General features: G+C 34.9%; 1 protein-coding gene across 1 annotated transcript in view; it reads right to left on the reverse strand.

Moving 5' to 3' along the window:
- Window positions 1–16,382, reverse strand: part of LOC136040932 (zinc finger protein 271-like) — a 113,651-nt gene that overhangs the window by 90,537 nt on the left and 6,732 nt on the right. The window contains exons 5-6 of the mRNA XM_065725360.1: window positions 6,309–7,376; window positions 3,634–3,638 (exon numbers count right to left, since the gene is read on the reverse strand). Coding sequence (XP_065581432.1) covers window positions 3,634–3,638; window positions 6,309–7,376 — 1,073 coding nt within the window. The remainder of the gene's footprint in view (window positions 1–3,633; window positions 3,639–6,308; window positions 7,377–16,382) is intronic.

A 16,382-nucleotide genomic window follows, 5' to 3' on the forward strand; every position in this document is an offset into this window, starting at 1 on the left:
ACTACCTGCTCTGAAAGACAGGGCTACTATGCAGAGAAGCTGCTACTTCACAAAAATACAAACATATGGCAAAATCCATGCAGTTTTTCCCTCCACTTTTGGAAATCCTGCTAAGCCCCAACACCTACTATCTTCTTTTAGCCAGTATCTAAAAGATTACCCAAATTGGAAAAATGAACAGGCGGATAGTTACTCTTTTCCAAAATCTCCACCATGGGAAATGGTGGCTCCTGATTGTCATCTTCAGTTAGTTTCTAAAGACAAGTCACATTATTCAGATCAGTATGTCTGTCAACTCTTTGCTAATAAGATATCCTCACACTTTCCTGAACATATTCTAGCTTTCACGGATGGTTCAGTAAAAGGATCAACAGCAGGAGCAGGTGTGTGTATTCCTCATGTTTCCTTGAATATATCAGCAACTCTTCCATCAAACACTTCAATTCTGTCAGCAGTTATTTGCTATACATAAAGCACTTGAAACTATGGCCAGACTAAACCTTTCGTCAAAGAATGTGTTAATCCTTACATTCAAATTCTGCAATTCAATTAATAAGAAAAATAAATTATGAGGCTGCTGATTCAGATTTAAAATTAATAAGAGATGATCTACAAAGATTAAATAAATGTGGTATTTTTGTTTGCTTCCAGCATATTCCTAGTCATAAAGGACTGATTCATAACGTGACTGCTGATAGGCTAGCAAATGAAGCAGCAAATATTGACCCCCAACCAGAATCAAAATTGGGGAACCTACGAGATATTATGAAACGCCGTGGACAAATAAAGTGTCTACCATTTCGAAATTCCCCATTTCGTTCTAGAGAAGACACAGTGTGGTACTATAGACTGAAATCAGGATATCTTTTTCTGAATTGTCCGATTTCAATGGAATTTGTATCATTCTCCACTATGCAGGTGGTGTTTAACAACAGAGGAAACTCCCCAACACATATTTTTTGATTGCCATATACTTGCACCCGAAACTAATAAGATTAAGATAATTTGTAAAAAACTAAAGATTGAAGAAATGTTTGACTCCATCATTAGTTTTCAACTACCTCCTAATACTGAAAGGCCGATCTATAGGGTGATGATCCAAATTATTAAAAAGACAATGGAAAACGAGCTAATTTAGTAATGAAGATCTACTGTGCAGAAGAGAGCGAGAGTGATTAGGAAGAGCCGTATTGGTACCGGCCGGCCTCTTGGCCTTAAACTGCTTGGGACAGGTAGCTCAAGTACTCGCACTTCCCACAAACCAAACAGAAGAGAAGATGAAAAAGAAGGATTGCTAGTGCCATCTTGAAGTCAAAGTGGTGAAGGGACTGTATGCAGTCTATATACCCTCATACAAATTATGGAATGGAATAGTCTTAAAATATCTGAACCAAACAACAAAAGAGATAAATATTGGACAATATTGTGTGAAATGGTATGCTTTTATAATATACGATAAAAACGGATGTTCAGAACAGCGTTGTGACGGGTATCACTTTCGTGCTACTTTTAGCACTTTTTTTAGTACCATTTTTCAGAAAACGTAGCTCAAAGTAATAATTTTCTACACAAAAGCAATTTTTGCTAGGAAATTGGGAACGAAAATTGTCAATGTATAAAAGTATTGATATCCTTTATCTTTCATTTTTCTTTCACCCTGTTTCCAGAAACGTTCTATTATGTTTAAGTTTCATCAAATCAATTTTATTCTTCATTTCATTAGTCATAAATGACAACCATTTTTAGAAAATCATTTTAAAACCGCCTTATTAGTCACCAAAAAAATTGATGTCAACTCAAAAATTGATTTGAAGGTTGGTAAATATTGCAGTGAATTAGCAATCGGAAAGTAAATGGGAATTTTGACAGTCTGATAACGCCTCTGTTTCTATGGTGTAGGATTGCTGTATGAAGATGCAACCCTGGGGCTACCTCTATTCTTAACGCCAGATCTTACAGACCCCTCATTGTCGATTTAGAGGAGCAACTGAACTACAACTTGTCTGCCACTTTTTGGACCTTTTCTTTTCCTTTGATCAGTTATTTTCTTCCACACATATCTGCTGTTTTTTTTCTTTTAACACTAGACAGAAAAAGGGAAAGAAACAACTCAAGGTCAAAACCACTGTAGTTATAGCAAGGCAAGATGATTTCTTTGGAATTAACACAGGGATTAATTCGTTTCAAATTTTCATGTTTCCTCTTTAGACCCTTGGCAATGCACTTATTTGAAGTCATGTATATATAATTATCATACTAAAACCAAAAAAAGTAATAAAACCTACACTATCTTAAATCCAATACAGTCATTAACGAAACCACAATCTAATTTCACTTTTTTTTCAATTTATTTAAGTTTATATTACATCGTTATATAAATTGAACTTAGACAAGCTTCCTCATTTTAGTTGTTTCATACCCGCTAATCCTTTATTGTAGAGCTACTTTAACAATGGTACTTAAAATGCTCGTTGCCCCTTCATATGCTTTAGTCCCTGACGACCTCGAAAAAAAAAATCTACAAGCAATTCTCGTAACTTTCATTACATTTCATTGAGTCAGGTTGTAATAATTAGGTTTATATCATTAATAGGATGGATGGACCCACTATCAGTGGGTCGAAGCTCAGACCTCCATGGCCCAATGCCTCTATACCCCAAACACCACCAATGATGGGTTCGGCCTACCCACCTTTAGCAGCCGTGGGGCTTCTCCTTCCTTTTCTATGTCCTATAGAATAACAATAACAGTACAAAATAGTTCAAGCCGTTGTCTAATCCTTCCTCTACATCTTTCTATCAGATGCCGTCTTGTTCCGGCAGTAGCCATCTCATATTTTTGGCATAATGGAGATTCACCCCTCCCTATTCAGGAAAGGTGTTTCCCAAAATTTCCTATTCCTGTTATGGCTTCTGTAACCATTCTCGTCTCGAACCTTTTCAGTCGTAGAAATTGTTTAGTCAGGGTTGATTGAACTCCGGGAGTACTTCCTTTGTTTCCTTACAACCCACCTTCCTAAGCCAATTTTTTTCCGCCCTCATTCCTCCAACCCCTCAAGTTAGTGGATATAGCTGTTTTATTGAAGAGATTTTCTACCCATTGTTTCAAGATATTGCAACAATTAGTGGAGTCGTAATATTCCCATTCTAATTTATCACATTTCTCCTTTAAACCTACAGTTACATGAACTGTTGGTTGCACTGCGGCATGAACTTAAATCAGACACCCCTCCTCCTTTTAACTATTTCCTGCTCACGAAAATTTAACTGTAATAAGTCATAATTTCCCTAAATACTGTGTCACATATACTTCAGCAGCAGGAGATTCTAGAGTTTTTGACCAAATAAATTATATGAAGGATTTAAATTGTCTGATCAACTTTTGGCTAAATTCTTCATAGAGTCATCAATACCTGCTACTTTTATTCGCGGCATTCTGTTAGTATTTTCAGAGAAAATTTCCCAGTATCTGAAAACACTAATAATTTCGATAGTATATTTTGTGGAAAAACTGGAAGAAAAATTTCCGATATGGACGAGCGTTTGGACAGCTTTTTATTCTTTTTTCCGCCCCATTTTTGCGCTATAGGCAAAGAACACTAAAGAAAAAAGAGAAGAAAATGCTCTGTGGGACCAAATCTCATTTTATACAGTAAGTGCCATTTACAAATTAGCGCGTTTAAGGGGGGAGGAACGCTGGAAAGTTGAAATGAGTGGACAAACTAAGCAAAGCAAACACTTGGATAGTTTGAAGATCCTATACACCATACAAAGTTTTTTTTTTACTCAGAAATTTTGTTTAACCCCATAACCCTACTTTTTATAAACAATCTTTCTTGTTGCTTCATTCGGGATTTGTGTACATTTGGGGCTGTTGAGAATGAATTAGACTTCAATAAAATTATGAAAACATATTAGAGAGGGCTAAGGGTAAAGTAAAGTGAAATACTTTTCTAAATGATACAAGTATTTTTTTTTTTAAAGGTTGTTTTTAGAATCATAGGGTAGAACAGGGAAAATTAGTTTTTTTTTCTTATTCAGCCAATGTTTTTTTCCATTTACATCAACATGAAAATGGTTACAATAAAAACTCACACTGTACAGATTGTTTCAAGAATAAAAAAAATATTCTGCACACTCAAAAAACATAAATACAATACATCTCCAATTTATCACACAAGGGATAATTTTATAGATCAGGCCCCGAAACCTATAGTGAGTCATATTATATGTGCAGTAAGTTGAACCCAACGGTGGTTTGGCCACTTAAATTCGCATGTCAGCAGAAACATCCGCCAGCACACTTTTCAGAGTTGATCCCCCTGAACATGGCTGGAAACGCTCCCATAAAGACTCCGGTTCAGATGGAGGGTCATTCTTACCCGGTACCTCTTTATGATCGGTGATGATCTCCAAGAAGCAGTCATGCTTGCAAAGGACTGTTGGAATGGAGGCGAAGACTCGCATCTCTCTTAAAGCAGAAGCCTTAACTTGATGAGTTCCATCAAGTGAACTGATGGAACTCAAAAATCCCATGTTAAAATTAAAAATTTATATTTAAAAAGTACTCAAATATTCTTTGGTGGAAGATACCGCTTTTAATATCAAGCTGTAGTTTCTTGAAGATGCTAGAAAATGCTTGCTAAGATTTTGCTCTATTTCCTCTAATTGCTTAGAAATCTTAGAAAATGTATAGCTCTTTTTCACAAGTTTACTCTATGAAAAATATTGCTTTTAGAACAAAATCGGTACTATCATGAGCAGAAGACACTAAACTGTAAGATGATTGCAACCATTTTTCGATGTATTTTCCTGTTTTCGAACAGTCCCATAGAATATTTTCAGCTACCAGAAATTTTTAAAGTTTTTTGCCAGAAAGAATCGTTTCAGATCGCCCTAGAAACCAGATTGACAAGCTGGTATAATTAACTTGCTATTTCGACCAATGAATAAGTGCTATTTGAAAGGTTTTTGACAATCGACAGTCTCTAGAGAATTGAGAGACAGAAGGCTACCATAACTTCAATTTTGAATCTTGATATTTTCAAGTTCGCTTAATCACAGCCTTAAGTCAATTAAGTAAGTCAAATTGTTGCTGAAATAACAACTAAAACCCACCTAATAAACATTTTCATTGAAGAAAAAATTTAATCCCTCAAAAACTTAGTTAGAAATTAAAATAACTGATCTTGTCTACTTTTATAAACTGTTGCCCATAACATTAATGACAAAAACCAGATTATTTAAAAATTTGTAAAATCTATAAACTATTAGACGCGAATGATAAAAAGACCACCCATTTTTTATGACTTTCACTAATCTATATTTATAAACGTTTGAAATTCCACAAAAATTTGTATTTTTTGGTCTGAAAATGCAGGTTAAATATCAAACAAAATTGTAATTAAATTATCACTCTCTCAAAATAATTTCAATTATCAATAAAGTAATAAAAGTTACTAAACAAACATTAGACTTGCTTTGTTTAGGCAAGAGCACTCCCAAAGTTTCCAATTTTACGGAGGTCCGTAAAATATCAAATTTTACAGTGATCAAATTTTACCAATTACAACACTAGAACAAACCAATAATTATCGTTTCTTTACTTCTGCATTGGTTTTCCAGAGGGTATATAATCACTCTAAAAGACCTCGACACATTAGAAAAATCTCTTAATGAGCAGACATCCTCCCTTATCCCCTGAGTAGGAATCCTGGTGACAATCATAGTTTTAAGGATTTTCTTCTCTGAGGACAGAACAAAAACTACATATAGGTTTGTTCACAATGTTTCAATCCAGATGATACGCAAAAAAAACCTGTCAAAGAAGGGGATATAAATTTTTAAGAAGAATAAAATGGATTTTACTGGGGTGTTTACTCCAACACGGATACATATAGTGACAGATTTGGGGGGGGGGGGAGAATCAGCCAAAGGAAAAAACAACTTAAAACAAAAGCAAACCATAATCACTGAAAAAATAAACAAAAATATACCACAAATCAATTAATGGACTGAAAAGAAAACAACATATAAACAAGCAGCAAAAAAAAAACAAGAGAATGGTTTACAATAAGGTTGAGCAAGACCATAGAAGTTGCTACTGTAGACTATGAGCTAGCAGGCCTTTTCTAAAAATGGGTTTTTGTATGATTATTAAGATTTGATCTAGAAGAATATTCTCTCTTGCAAATTTCACCCGTGTGTACTCTTTGGTGATTAATCAAATTGGTTGACTGAGAGTTTTTTCACATACTTCACATTTAAAGGTTTTTTCAGCCGTGTGTAGTCTTTGGTGGTTAATCAAACTGCTTGAAAAACAAAAAGTTTTTTCACATACTTCACATTTAAAGGGTTTTTCATCCGTATGTACTCTTTGGTGATTAATCAAACTGCCTGACTGAGAAAAACATTTTTGACATACATCACATTTAATGGGTTTTTCACCCGTGTGTACTCTTTGGTGTTTAATCAAACTGCCTGACTGAGAAAAAGTTTTTTGACATACATCACACTTAAAGGGTTTTTCACCCGTGTGTACTCTTTGGTGGTTAATCAAACTGGTTGACTGAGAAAAAGTTTTTTCACATACTTCACATTTAAAGGGTTTTTCACCCGTATGTACTCTTTGATGTTTAATCAAATTGGTTGAGTGAGAAAAAGTTTTTTGACATACATCACACTTAAAGGGTTTTTCACCCGTGTGTACTCTTTGGTGACTAATCAAATGGCTTGACGAAGAAAAAGTTTTTTCACATACTTCACATTTAAAGGGTTTTTCACCCGTATGTACTCTTTGATGTTTAATCAAATTGGTTGAGTGAGAAAAAGTTTTTTGACATACATCACACTTAAAGGGTTTTTCACCCGTGTGTACCCTTTGGTGTGTAATCAAACTGCTTGAATCGGAAAAAGTTTTTTCACAAACATCACACTTAAAGGGTTTTTCACCCGTGTGTACCCTTTGGTGTTTAATCAAACTGCTTGAATCGGAAAAAGTTTTTTCACAAACATCACATTTAAAGGGTTTTTCACCCGTGTGTACTCTTTGATGTTTAATCAAATTGGTTGACTGAGAAAAAGTTTTTTGACATACATCACATTTAAAGGGTTTTTCACCCGTATGTACTCTTTGATGTTTAATCAAATTGGTTGACTGAGAAAAAGTTTTTTGACATACATCACACTTAAAGGGTTTTTCACCCGTGTGTACCCTTTGGTGTTTAATCAAACTGCTTGAATCGGAAAAAGTTTTTTCACAAACATCACACTTATGAGCCTTCTCTGTCAGCTTCTTTACCTTCAACATTGGCTGTGGGCCAAAGAGTTTTGGTTGATCCACATCATCGGAACTGCACACAGTATAATGAATTATCTCTACAGTAAAAAAATTTTTGTTTTTACCAATTCAATATTTAGATATCACAGCAATTACAAATGAAAGGTGAACATACTGTAACGATTACCTGTTTGGGATCCGCACAGCCTACCAATTTCGAATGAAACAAACTGAAAGAACAAAACTTAAAATCTAGTCATAGAATTGGAATATTAATATTAAAAATCTTTATCAGCTTTAAAACTTTAGTCATACGGGATTTAAAAAAAATTGGACAGGTTTTAACAGATAATTTCTTTTTCCACCCCTCTCCCCTAGTTGGACTTGTATTGAACTTTTATTATAATTTCACTTTGAAAACTAATTTAACAGCAACGTTAACTAGATCGTACTACAACACCATACGCGGGAACGCAATTTTGTTTTGTTTATCCAATTGCTCCCATCTTTTACATTCAGACTGCCAGTTTCCTGTCTCCAGCCGCTAGCATCGCTACCGCACACTGTGTCCCAAAAATAAATCGAGTTTTCATAACTGTATTGTATATCTAAGACGTGATAGCTCCTAAGACAAGAGATATAAACTTGACGGGGTTCTTTTACCAAATATCAATCAATATGCAGTATTGTAAAAACAAGGGAGAACCTCAAAACAAGAAATAAGAAAGAAAAAAAGAATAGAATCTCATCAAGATTTTTTTTTTCTTTGGCCTACTACAATACTTTAAAGACACATAATGGAGAATTTTTTTTCTTACATTATACATCTATGACAAAATAGAAACATTAGGGATAATCTAGATTAACACTCTAGGCTTATTATTTTGAATAGTAGGGAATCTAAATATACTAGGGATATTAATGGGTGTATATCAAACCTCCAGGGAGACATGTCGATCCTCCAGAGTTATTAAATTTGTCCATTATGCTTTAAAACTAAATGTTACTTTATAACTAAATCAAAAGACACTGTGTGTCCCAGTGCGCTACCGCACACTGTGTCCCAAAAATAAATCGAGTTTTCATAAATGTATTATACATATAAGCTGTGATAGCTCCAAAGACAAGAGATATAAACTTGACGGGGTCCTTCTACCAAATATCAATCAATATGCAGTATTGTAAAAATAAGGGAGAACCTTAAAACAAGAAAATAAGAAAAAAAAATAGAATCTCATTAAGACTTTTTTTCTTGCTACTACAATAATTAAAAGACACATAATGGGGAAATCTTTTTCTTATATTATACATCTATGACGAAATAGAAACATTAGGGATAATCTAGATTAACACTCTAGGCTTATCATTTTGAATAGCAGGGAATCTAAACATACTAGGGAGATTAATAGGTGTATGTCAAACCTCCAGGGAGACATGTCGACCCTCCAGAGCTATTAAATTTGTCCATTATGCTTTAAAACTAAATGTTACTTTATAACTAAATCAAAAGACACTGTGTGTATGCTGGTCGCCAATAAGACCTCTCAGCAATATCCCAAGAACGACTAAAGGCATTAGGTAGAAACTTTTAGGGCTACTACTATTAATGCTTTTGCTCTTATATTTTAATTAAATCAAAAGATTGTAAGTTTTTTCAGGTTGTCAAAGGGCACGGGTATAATTTTTTCGGAATGGTATTAAGTTTTATTTTTCAATAATTTATTTTTAATTTTAATTTTTCAATAATTTTTTTTTCTTCAAAATTTGAAGGGGGCGCTTCTTGGAGAGTCTACTTTGTTTTCTGAATTAGCGAAATTTGATTAAAACAAAATTACAAGTTCGAATTAAATTGCATCAAGGTAGTTTACTTATGCCCATATTAACTAAGTTCAGTTAACAGATAATTAAGCCTAAATTGGGCTGCATCAATCTGAAGACCTTAAGAGAAATTTAGAAAAACTATCATCTGGATTTTTATTGGTTAACACAATTCTGGCAGACTCAATTCTTTGATTGGTTTAAAGTACCATGGACAGAAAAAAATGAAATAAAAATTAAGTCCTTAGTCCCATTTTAGGTATATTAGTAACTGAAACCTCAATTTTTAATATTTTTATTTTGTTTCGTTCAAAATAAAAAATTTTTCGGTGAATACCACATTTTCGCCAGTGTAGTCACCTTGAACTGTGAAAATAAATAAGCAAAATTACTTAATTAAATTTGACAATGCACAGAATTTTAATAATTAAAACTGAAATCTCGCACAATTTCATTGCTTGCTCTATAACTAATTTCTTTCTTTCCCAGGACATGAGGAGCATTCGCACGGGATTCTGACTAATAAATAATCTTTATGGGATTTGTCTGTTTTGGTGGGTGTTTTTGGGCTAAAAACCTCTTTCTAATTAATTAACTACCATAATTTTTATTAAAAGCTAACCTTATTGATTATGGTATTGTAAACCAAAGACTGGCAGGATCGATACAAGATACTGGGATATATAGGAGTACTTTTATTGATGCTGAAAGTAAAGATCACAATCTAGTAGTGTCTATGGTTAATTTAAAGCTGAAATCTTGGAAGGGTAACTACATTCTGAGAATCCATGACATTGGCAGACTCCAGGATTAGAATTTGAGAGAAACTTTCTTGGAACAGTGGAATACTAACTTGGAGTTTAAAATTTGACAATGTAGAAGATGGATGGAATAATTTTACAGAAATAATTTGTGAAGTTGCTGATGCTGTCTTAGGGAAGAAAGTTAGAAACGCAGCTAAGAGTGTTAATAAAAATGCTTTATGATTAATAGAGAGGAGGAGGAGCTTGTATAGGAATTATATGAATGATAGATCATGTGAAAATAGAAAAAGTAGAGAAAGCATTAAAGTATGAACTAAGGAGGTGTGAAGTAGAGACCATGGATAAAATCGCCGAGGATCTGGAAGATGAAGCTAGACAGTATAATAGTAAAACACTGTCCTGGCAGGTTAATAAATTGAGTGGGAGCAGCCAATCTGGACTTGCCCCACTTAAAGATGGGGTAAAGTTACAGGAAAATATAAAGAACAAAATAAAGACTTTTGTGACACCTCGGATGTGACGGAAGATTTGTTTTTTGAGGAAGAATTAGAGACAGCACTAAAAAGATTCAAAAATAATCAGGCAAAAGATGCTGTAAACAAAGTTTTAAGGGATGAGCAATGTGGTTTCAAGAAGGGTAGAGGATGTGTAGATCATATTTTTCACTCTTAGGTTAATATAGAGAAATGCCTGAGTCAGCAAACACCTTTAGTTCTCAGTTTTATTGATTATGACCATCCAGGTTTTATTTGAATTATATCCATCAACAGTTTTATTGAATTATAACCATCCAGGATATAGATTATGCTGATGATTTAAACATCTTAGATGAAAGTGTGAGCAAAATGAAAAGGTGCCAGGTTTGGTTTGAAAATTAATGTTAAGAAGACTGTGTCACTAAACCTAGGAATAAATGAAAAAAAAGTTGACTTTGCGTAAAGAAAAAATCGATCAAGTGGACAGCTTCACCTACCTTGGAAGTATTACTAGTGAAGACGGTGGGTACTTTGAAGATGTTAAAAGCACAACAGCCAAAGCTGAGGGTGTTTTTTAAAGCTGAATTTTTTTTGGAAGAACAGGAAGAAATGTCTTCAAATCAAGATTAGAATATTGGAAGCTACAATAATGACAGTGACCAAATATGGTTCTGTAGTAGGGACGCTCCGAAAAACTGAGGAAGATTCGCTAAATATTTTCTAGAGAAATTGCATATGCTTTGTTTTGGGTACCCGACTGACCGACTATATTTCAAATTATAGGTTGTACGAACAATATGGTTCAATTCCCCTTTCTATGGCTATAATTGAGAGAAAGGATGAGACGGATAGAACCCGATCTACGAATAAAAAGATTGCCAAATATTGTCCTTTTCGGCCAATCGTCTAGGGTTCCCGGTTGGGGTGGGAGAACGTCATTAAGAAAAATTTAAGGGAAAGGGGATAGTCCTGGGAGGGTGTAAAGAGGGGCTTTGAATAAATTGGGATGAAGGAAGAGCGCGCGTAGCTGCGTTGGCCTCACACGATTTGGTATTTTGGTGAGTCATTAATAGTACTAGTAGTAGTATTATTTAACTCTGGGAAAGAATAATTAGCAATTTTACTTGCATCTAATCTTTAGCAAAAAGTCTAAGTTAGCACGGGATGAGGTTAACTGTAGAAAGTATAATAACTGACACCTTTTTTGTTGCCATATTGCACTTTATTTTGGCACCGTAAAAAAAAAAAAAAAACACAAAAAAAAAACACGAAGAAATGAACTAAGCAATGGATTTCAAATACTCCATTAGACCAAGGGTTTATGTAAGTAACAAATGATATCATGACTGTCGATGTTAACAAACAAAACTTGCAGAGTCCAGATTGGCTGCTACCTCTCAATTTATTAACCAGCCAAGACAGTATTTTACTATTATGCTGTCTAGCTGCATCTTCCAGATCCTCGGCGATTTTATCCATGATCTCCACTTCACACCTCCTTAGTTCATACTTTAATGCTTTCTCTACTTTCTTTATATTATTCTTATTTTCACATGATCTATCATTCATATAATTCCTGTACAAGCTCATCCTCCTCTCTATTAATCAAAAGCATTTTTATTAACTTTAATAATCGTTTTACGGGCTACGATCTATGCAACCAATACAGAAAAGTAAATCTCCTGTTTTCAAGAAGGAGGGGAGGTGGGCAATGATGCCAATTTCAATAATGTACTTTGCATTTAAATTTGAAATCATTTTTGATCGGCTTCGGGATCTTTTTTTCCAGAATTCTCAAAAAGGTGTTTAAACAGCAAAATATTATAGTTCTGCTGAATGTAAATAAAAACTATTGTTCTGAATCAGCTTTTCTTTTTTACCTAAACCTAAGATAAATGTCCACTTTGGCATCTAAATTCACACGCTGTGCTGGCTTAACTTTTCAGTTACTTAAAGGAAGTTTAGTTACTTTTAATGATAAGAGCTTTACGAGGAAAAATGTCTCGCTTTTTTTTGCTTAACATTTGAATTGTTTTGATGTGCTACCGTATCATTCGAATTGCAAACTTAGCCCACTAAAGACTTTTGGTAATACTATTTAAATGTTTTAAAAACATTAAACATATAATGCGACACTTCAAAAACATTTTTATGTAATGCTCTTTCCTTTATTCAGATACTCCTTATGATCCTTATCCTAGGACCATAGATCCTAGATATTTAATTTTAAAAATTGTCTATTACAAGCCCCAAAGGACCGAATTTGCATTTCAGTCATAAAACCATAAAAAAAAATCATAAAAATAGCACAACAATTAAAAAACTGGCTAAACAACGTCAAAAACAACAAAATCAGAAAGGCAAAGCCAATCATTAATAAGAAAAAAAGATATTAAGCGGCAAAATGTCAGAAAGTTAAAAAGGTAAAAACAAAAAGAAAACTAAAAAAGGGTGAGACAAAATTAGCGCTGGAAGGGTTTAAAAGAGAACATATAAACAAAGGGGATGGAACAAAACAATCAAACGAACATAAATCTTGGGTATCACTAGAACCAAAGAAAAAAAAGGAAACTAGCGGTTTATTTTATTAGTAATGAAGGGGACGAAGGTTTTTTCATAAAACGAGCTTAAGCATCGGATGGGGGACAAGATAGGAATGGGTTCAGAAAAAGCACGTGGCAGAGGGTGTCTGGATGGGGAGTGTCTTTTGGGGAAAGTGTTTTCCGTACGAAGGTTTATTATTGCATCTTTTGCAAAATGGAGGCACACCGTTCCTGTCCTGTGCTCAAGAGTTTCCAACTTGGTCTTTTTTAGAAGGAGCGAGTATGGAACCTTAGCTTCTTTTAAAATTATTCTCAGGGGTCTTTTTTGAATGGATTCAATTTTTTCTGATTCATCACGGGAGATGCCAGGATGCCAAACACATGTATATTCAAGATGCAGACGGACAAAGGAAGTATAGATCCTTGAAGAATGGGGGACGTAGAATTTATTCAAGAGCTTAAGAAGACATGGATGCAATAGCTTAATGGACAATATCTTTAACGTGGATATCCCACTTTAAATTAGAGGAAATAGTAACCCCAAGTAATTTTAAGGAAGACACAGAGACATCTGGGGAGATTTTAAGGTTTTAAGGAAACATATTGGCATTATCAAAGATAATGTTCTATAGTTTCGAGAATATAGTTTAGATAATTTCCATAGTTTAGAGAATATAGGAGTGAGTGAAATATGACGAACACCTTCAAAACTAGGTTTTCCGTCTTTCTTTTTCAAGGGGGTTATGAAACCCTGTTTCTGAATTTGCGGAGATTAGCCAGACTCAGTAATCTCATTGAAATAACAGACAAGGACGTTGAGAGAAAGTCACTGAAGGTACTAACAAGAGGAAACGGGATATCTAAAGGACAGACATTTATTTTTTATAGTTTCCCAATTTTTCTTTCAATCTGAGACGGAGACATTGAGGGTAAAGCAGATATACTTTATGGTCACTAATCCTTTGTCAAGTAAATACAATAAAATTCGTCCTTTCTTACATCTCTGAAAGATTTGGTAGGGTAATTTCTCTCGAAGACTTTTTGTCTAGGAAGTCATTAACTCATGTTTTTAATTTTGTAGCTTTACATTAAGTTCTTCTATATTTAGTATGGTTACCGTATTTTACTTCTTCTAATCGTTCAAATATAAAAAAAAAATTATTTTATAAATTTTTTATGTTGACTTACAAAATTTCATTCTATGTCATCAGTGATAAAAAAAATATGGAATGAACGATCCCATTGCGATAATGAATAAGAGGCAACAACAAGAGCTAAGAGCACATATGGCACTTGGGGCGAGGTTGCAAGAGCAGAGAGCCAAGAGCTCATATGGCATGAGTTCTGGCAAAATTCTAAGAATCAATAGATTTATTTAAAAGGAAAATCAGGGGCTTAATAACGGTCGGGATTTAAAATAAGAGCTCTGACCCGAGGTCCTTCTAAATATCAAAATTCATTAAGATCCTATCAGCAACTCGAAAATACCTCATTTTATCTAATTTTTCCTTTCCCTTCAACCCCCCCCCCCCCCATGGCCGAATCGGGTAAAACAACTTTATCAAATCAATTTGTGTAGGTGCCTGACATGCCTACCAATTTTCATCGTCCTAGCACGTCCAGAAGCACGAACTCGCCAAAGCACTGGACCCCCCCCTCTCCCTAACTCCCCCAAGGAGAGTAGATCCAATCTGGTTACGTCAATCACGTACCTACGACACTTGCGTATTCTACCCACCAAGTTTCATCCCGATCTCTCCACTCTAAGCATTTTCCAAGATTTAGGGTTTCCCCCTCCAACTCCCCCCCCCCAATGTCACCAGATCTGGTCGGTATTTAAAATGGGAGCTCTGAGACATGAGTTCCTTCTAAATATCAAATCTAAAAATACCTCGTGAACTGTCACCCGTTCTTAAGTGAAAAAGACCTCAGTTTTTCTAATTTTTCTGAATTAACACCCCTCCCCCAACTACCCCAAAGAGAGTGAACTCAGTCCGGTTATGTCAATCACGTATCTAGGATCTCTCCACTCTAAGCGGTTTCCAAGATTTCCGGCCCTCCCCCCCCCCCGACTTTCCGCAATGACACTGAATCCGGTCAGGATCTACAATAAGAGATCTATAATAAGAGAGTTATGAGGTCCTTCTAAATGTGAAATTTCATTAAGATCCGATCACACCTTCGTAAGTTAAAAATACCTCATTTTTATAATTTTTCAGAATTAACCCTCCCCCAAAGAGAGCGAATCCGTTCCGGTTATGACAATCATGTATTTGGAACTTGTGCTTATTTTCCTACCAAGTTTCATCCCGATTCCTCCACTCTAAGCGTTTTCCAAGATTTTAGGTTCCCCCCTCCAACTCCCCCCTATATCACCAGATCTGGTCAGGATTTAAAATACGAGCTCTGAGACACGATATCCTTCTAAATATCAAATATCATTAAGATACAATCACCTGTTTGTAAGTTAAGAATACCTCAATTTTTCTAATTTTTCCGAATTAACACCCCCACCAATTCCCCCAAAGAGAGCGGATTCAATCCGGTTATGTCAATCACGTATCTAGGGCTTGTGCTTATTCTTCTCATCAAGTTTCATTCTGATCTCTCCACTCTAAGCGTTTTTCAAGATCCCCCCCAATGACACTGGATCCAGTCGGGATCTAAAACAAGAGATCTGAGTTACGAGGTCCTTCTAAATATGAAATTTCGATAAGATCCAATCACTCCTTCGTAAGTTGAAAATACCTAATTTTTTCTAATTTTTCGGAATTAACCCTCCCCCCAACTCCCCCAAAGAGACCGAATCTGTTTCGGTTATGTCAATTGTGTATCTAGGACTGTGTACTTATTTTTCCCAGCAAGTTTCATCCCAATCACTCCACTCTAAGCGTTTTCCAAAATTTTAGGTACCCCCTTCCAACCTCCCTCATGTCACCGGATCCGGTCGGAATTTAAAACAAGAGCTCTGAAACACAATATCCTTCTAAATATCAAATTTCATTAAGATTCGATCACCCGTTCGTAAGTTAAAAATACATCATTTTTTTCTAATTTTTCCAAATTAACTGTCCACCAACTCCCCCCCCCCCCCCAGAGGCTCCAATCGAGGAACAACTATTTCTAATTTAATCTGGTCTGGTCCCTGATACAGCTGCCAAATTTCGTCGTCCTAGCTTATCAGGAAGTGCCTAAACTAGCAAAACCAGGACAAACAGACCTACAGAATTTGCAATCGCTATATGGCACTTGGTATTTACCAAGTGCCATAAAAAAACTAATTTATTAGGGCTACTGATCTCCCGTAGCCCCACTCTGGAATTTCTTAAATGATTGAAACTATATTTTTTTTTCGGGGTGGGATAATTTCTAATATTTCTATTCTTCTTTAAGATTTGTAGCTTATTTATGTTAAAATTTATGATGTTATCAATGAAATGGAATTTAGCATTATTACTGTAATTTAGGGTTTGTGTATATTGGTCAGTATTTATATTTGTTTG

This window comes from Artemia franciscana, chromosome 21 (genome assembly GCF_032884065.1).
Source record: "Artemia franciscana chromosome 21, ASM3288406v1, whole genome shotgun sequence".
In the NCBI taxonomy this organism is placed as follows: domain Eukaryota; kingdom Metazoa; phylum Arthropoda; class Branchiopoda; order Anostraca; family Artemiidae; genus Artemia; species Artemia franciscana.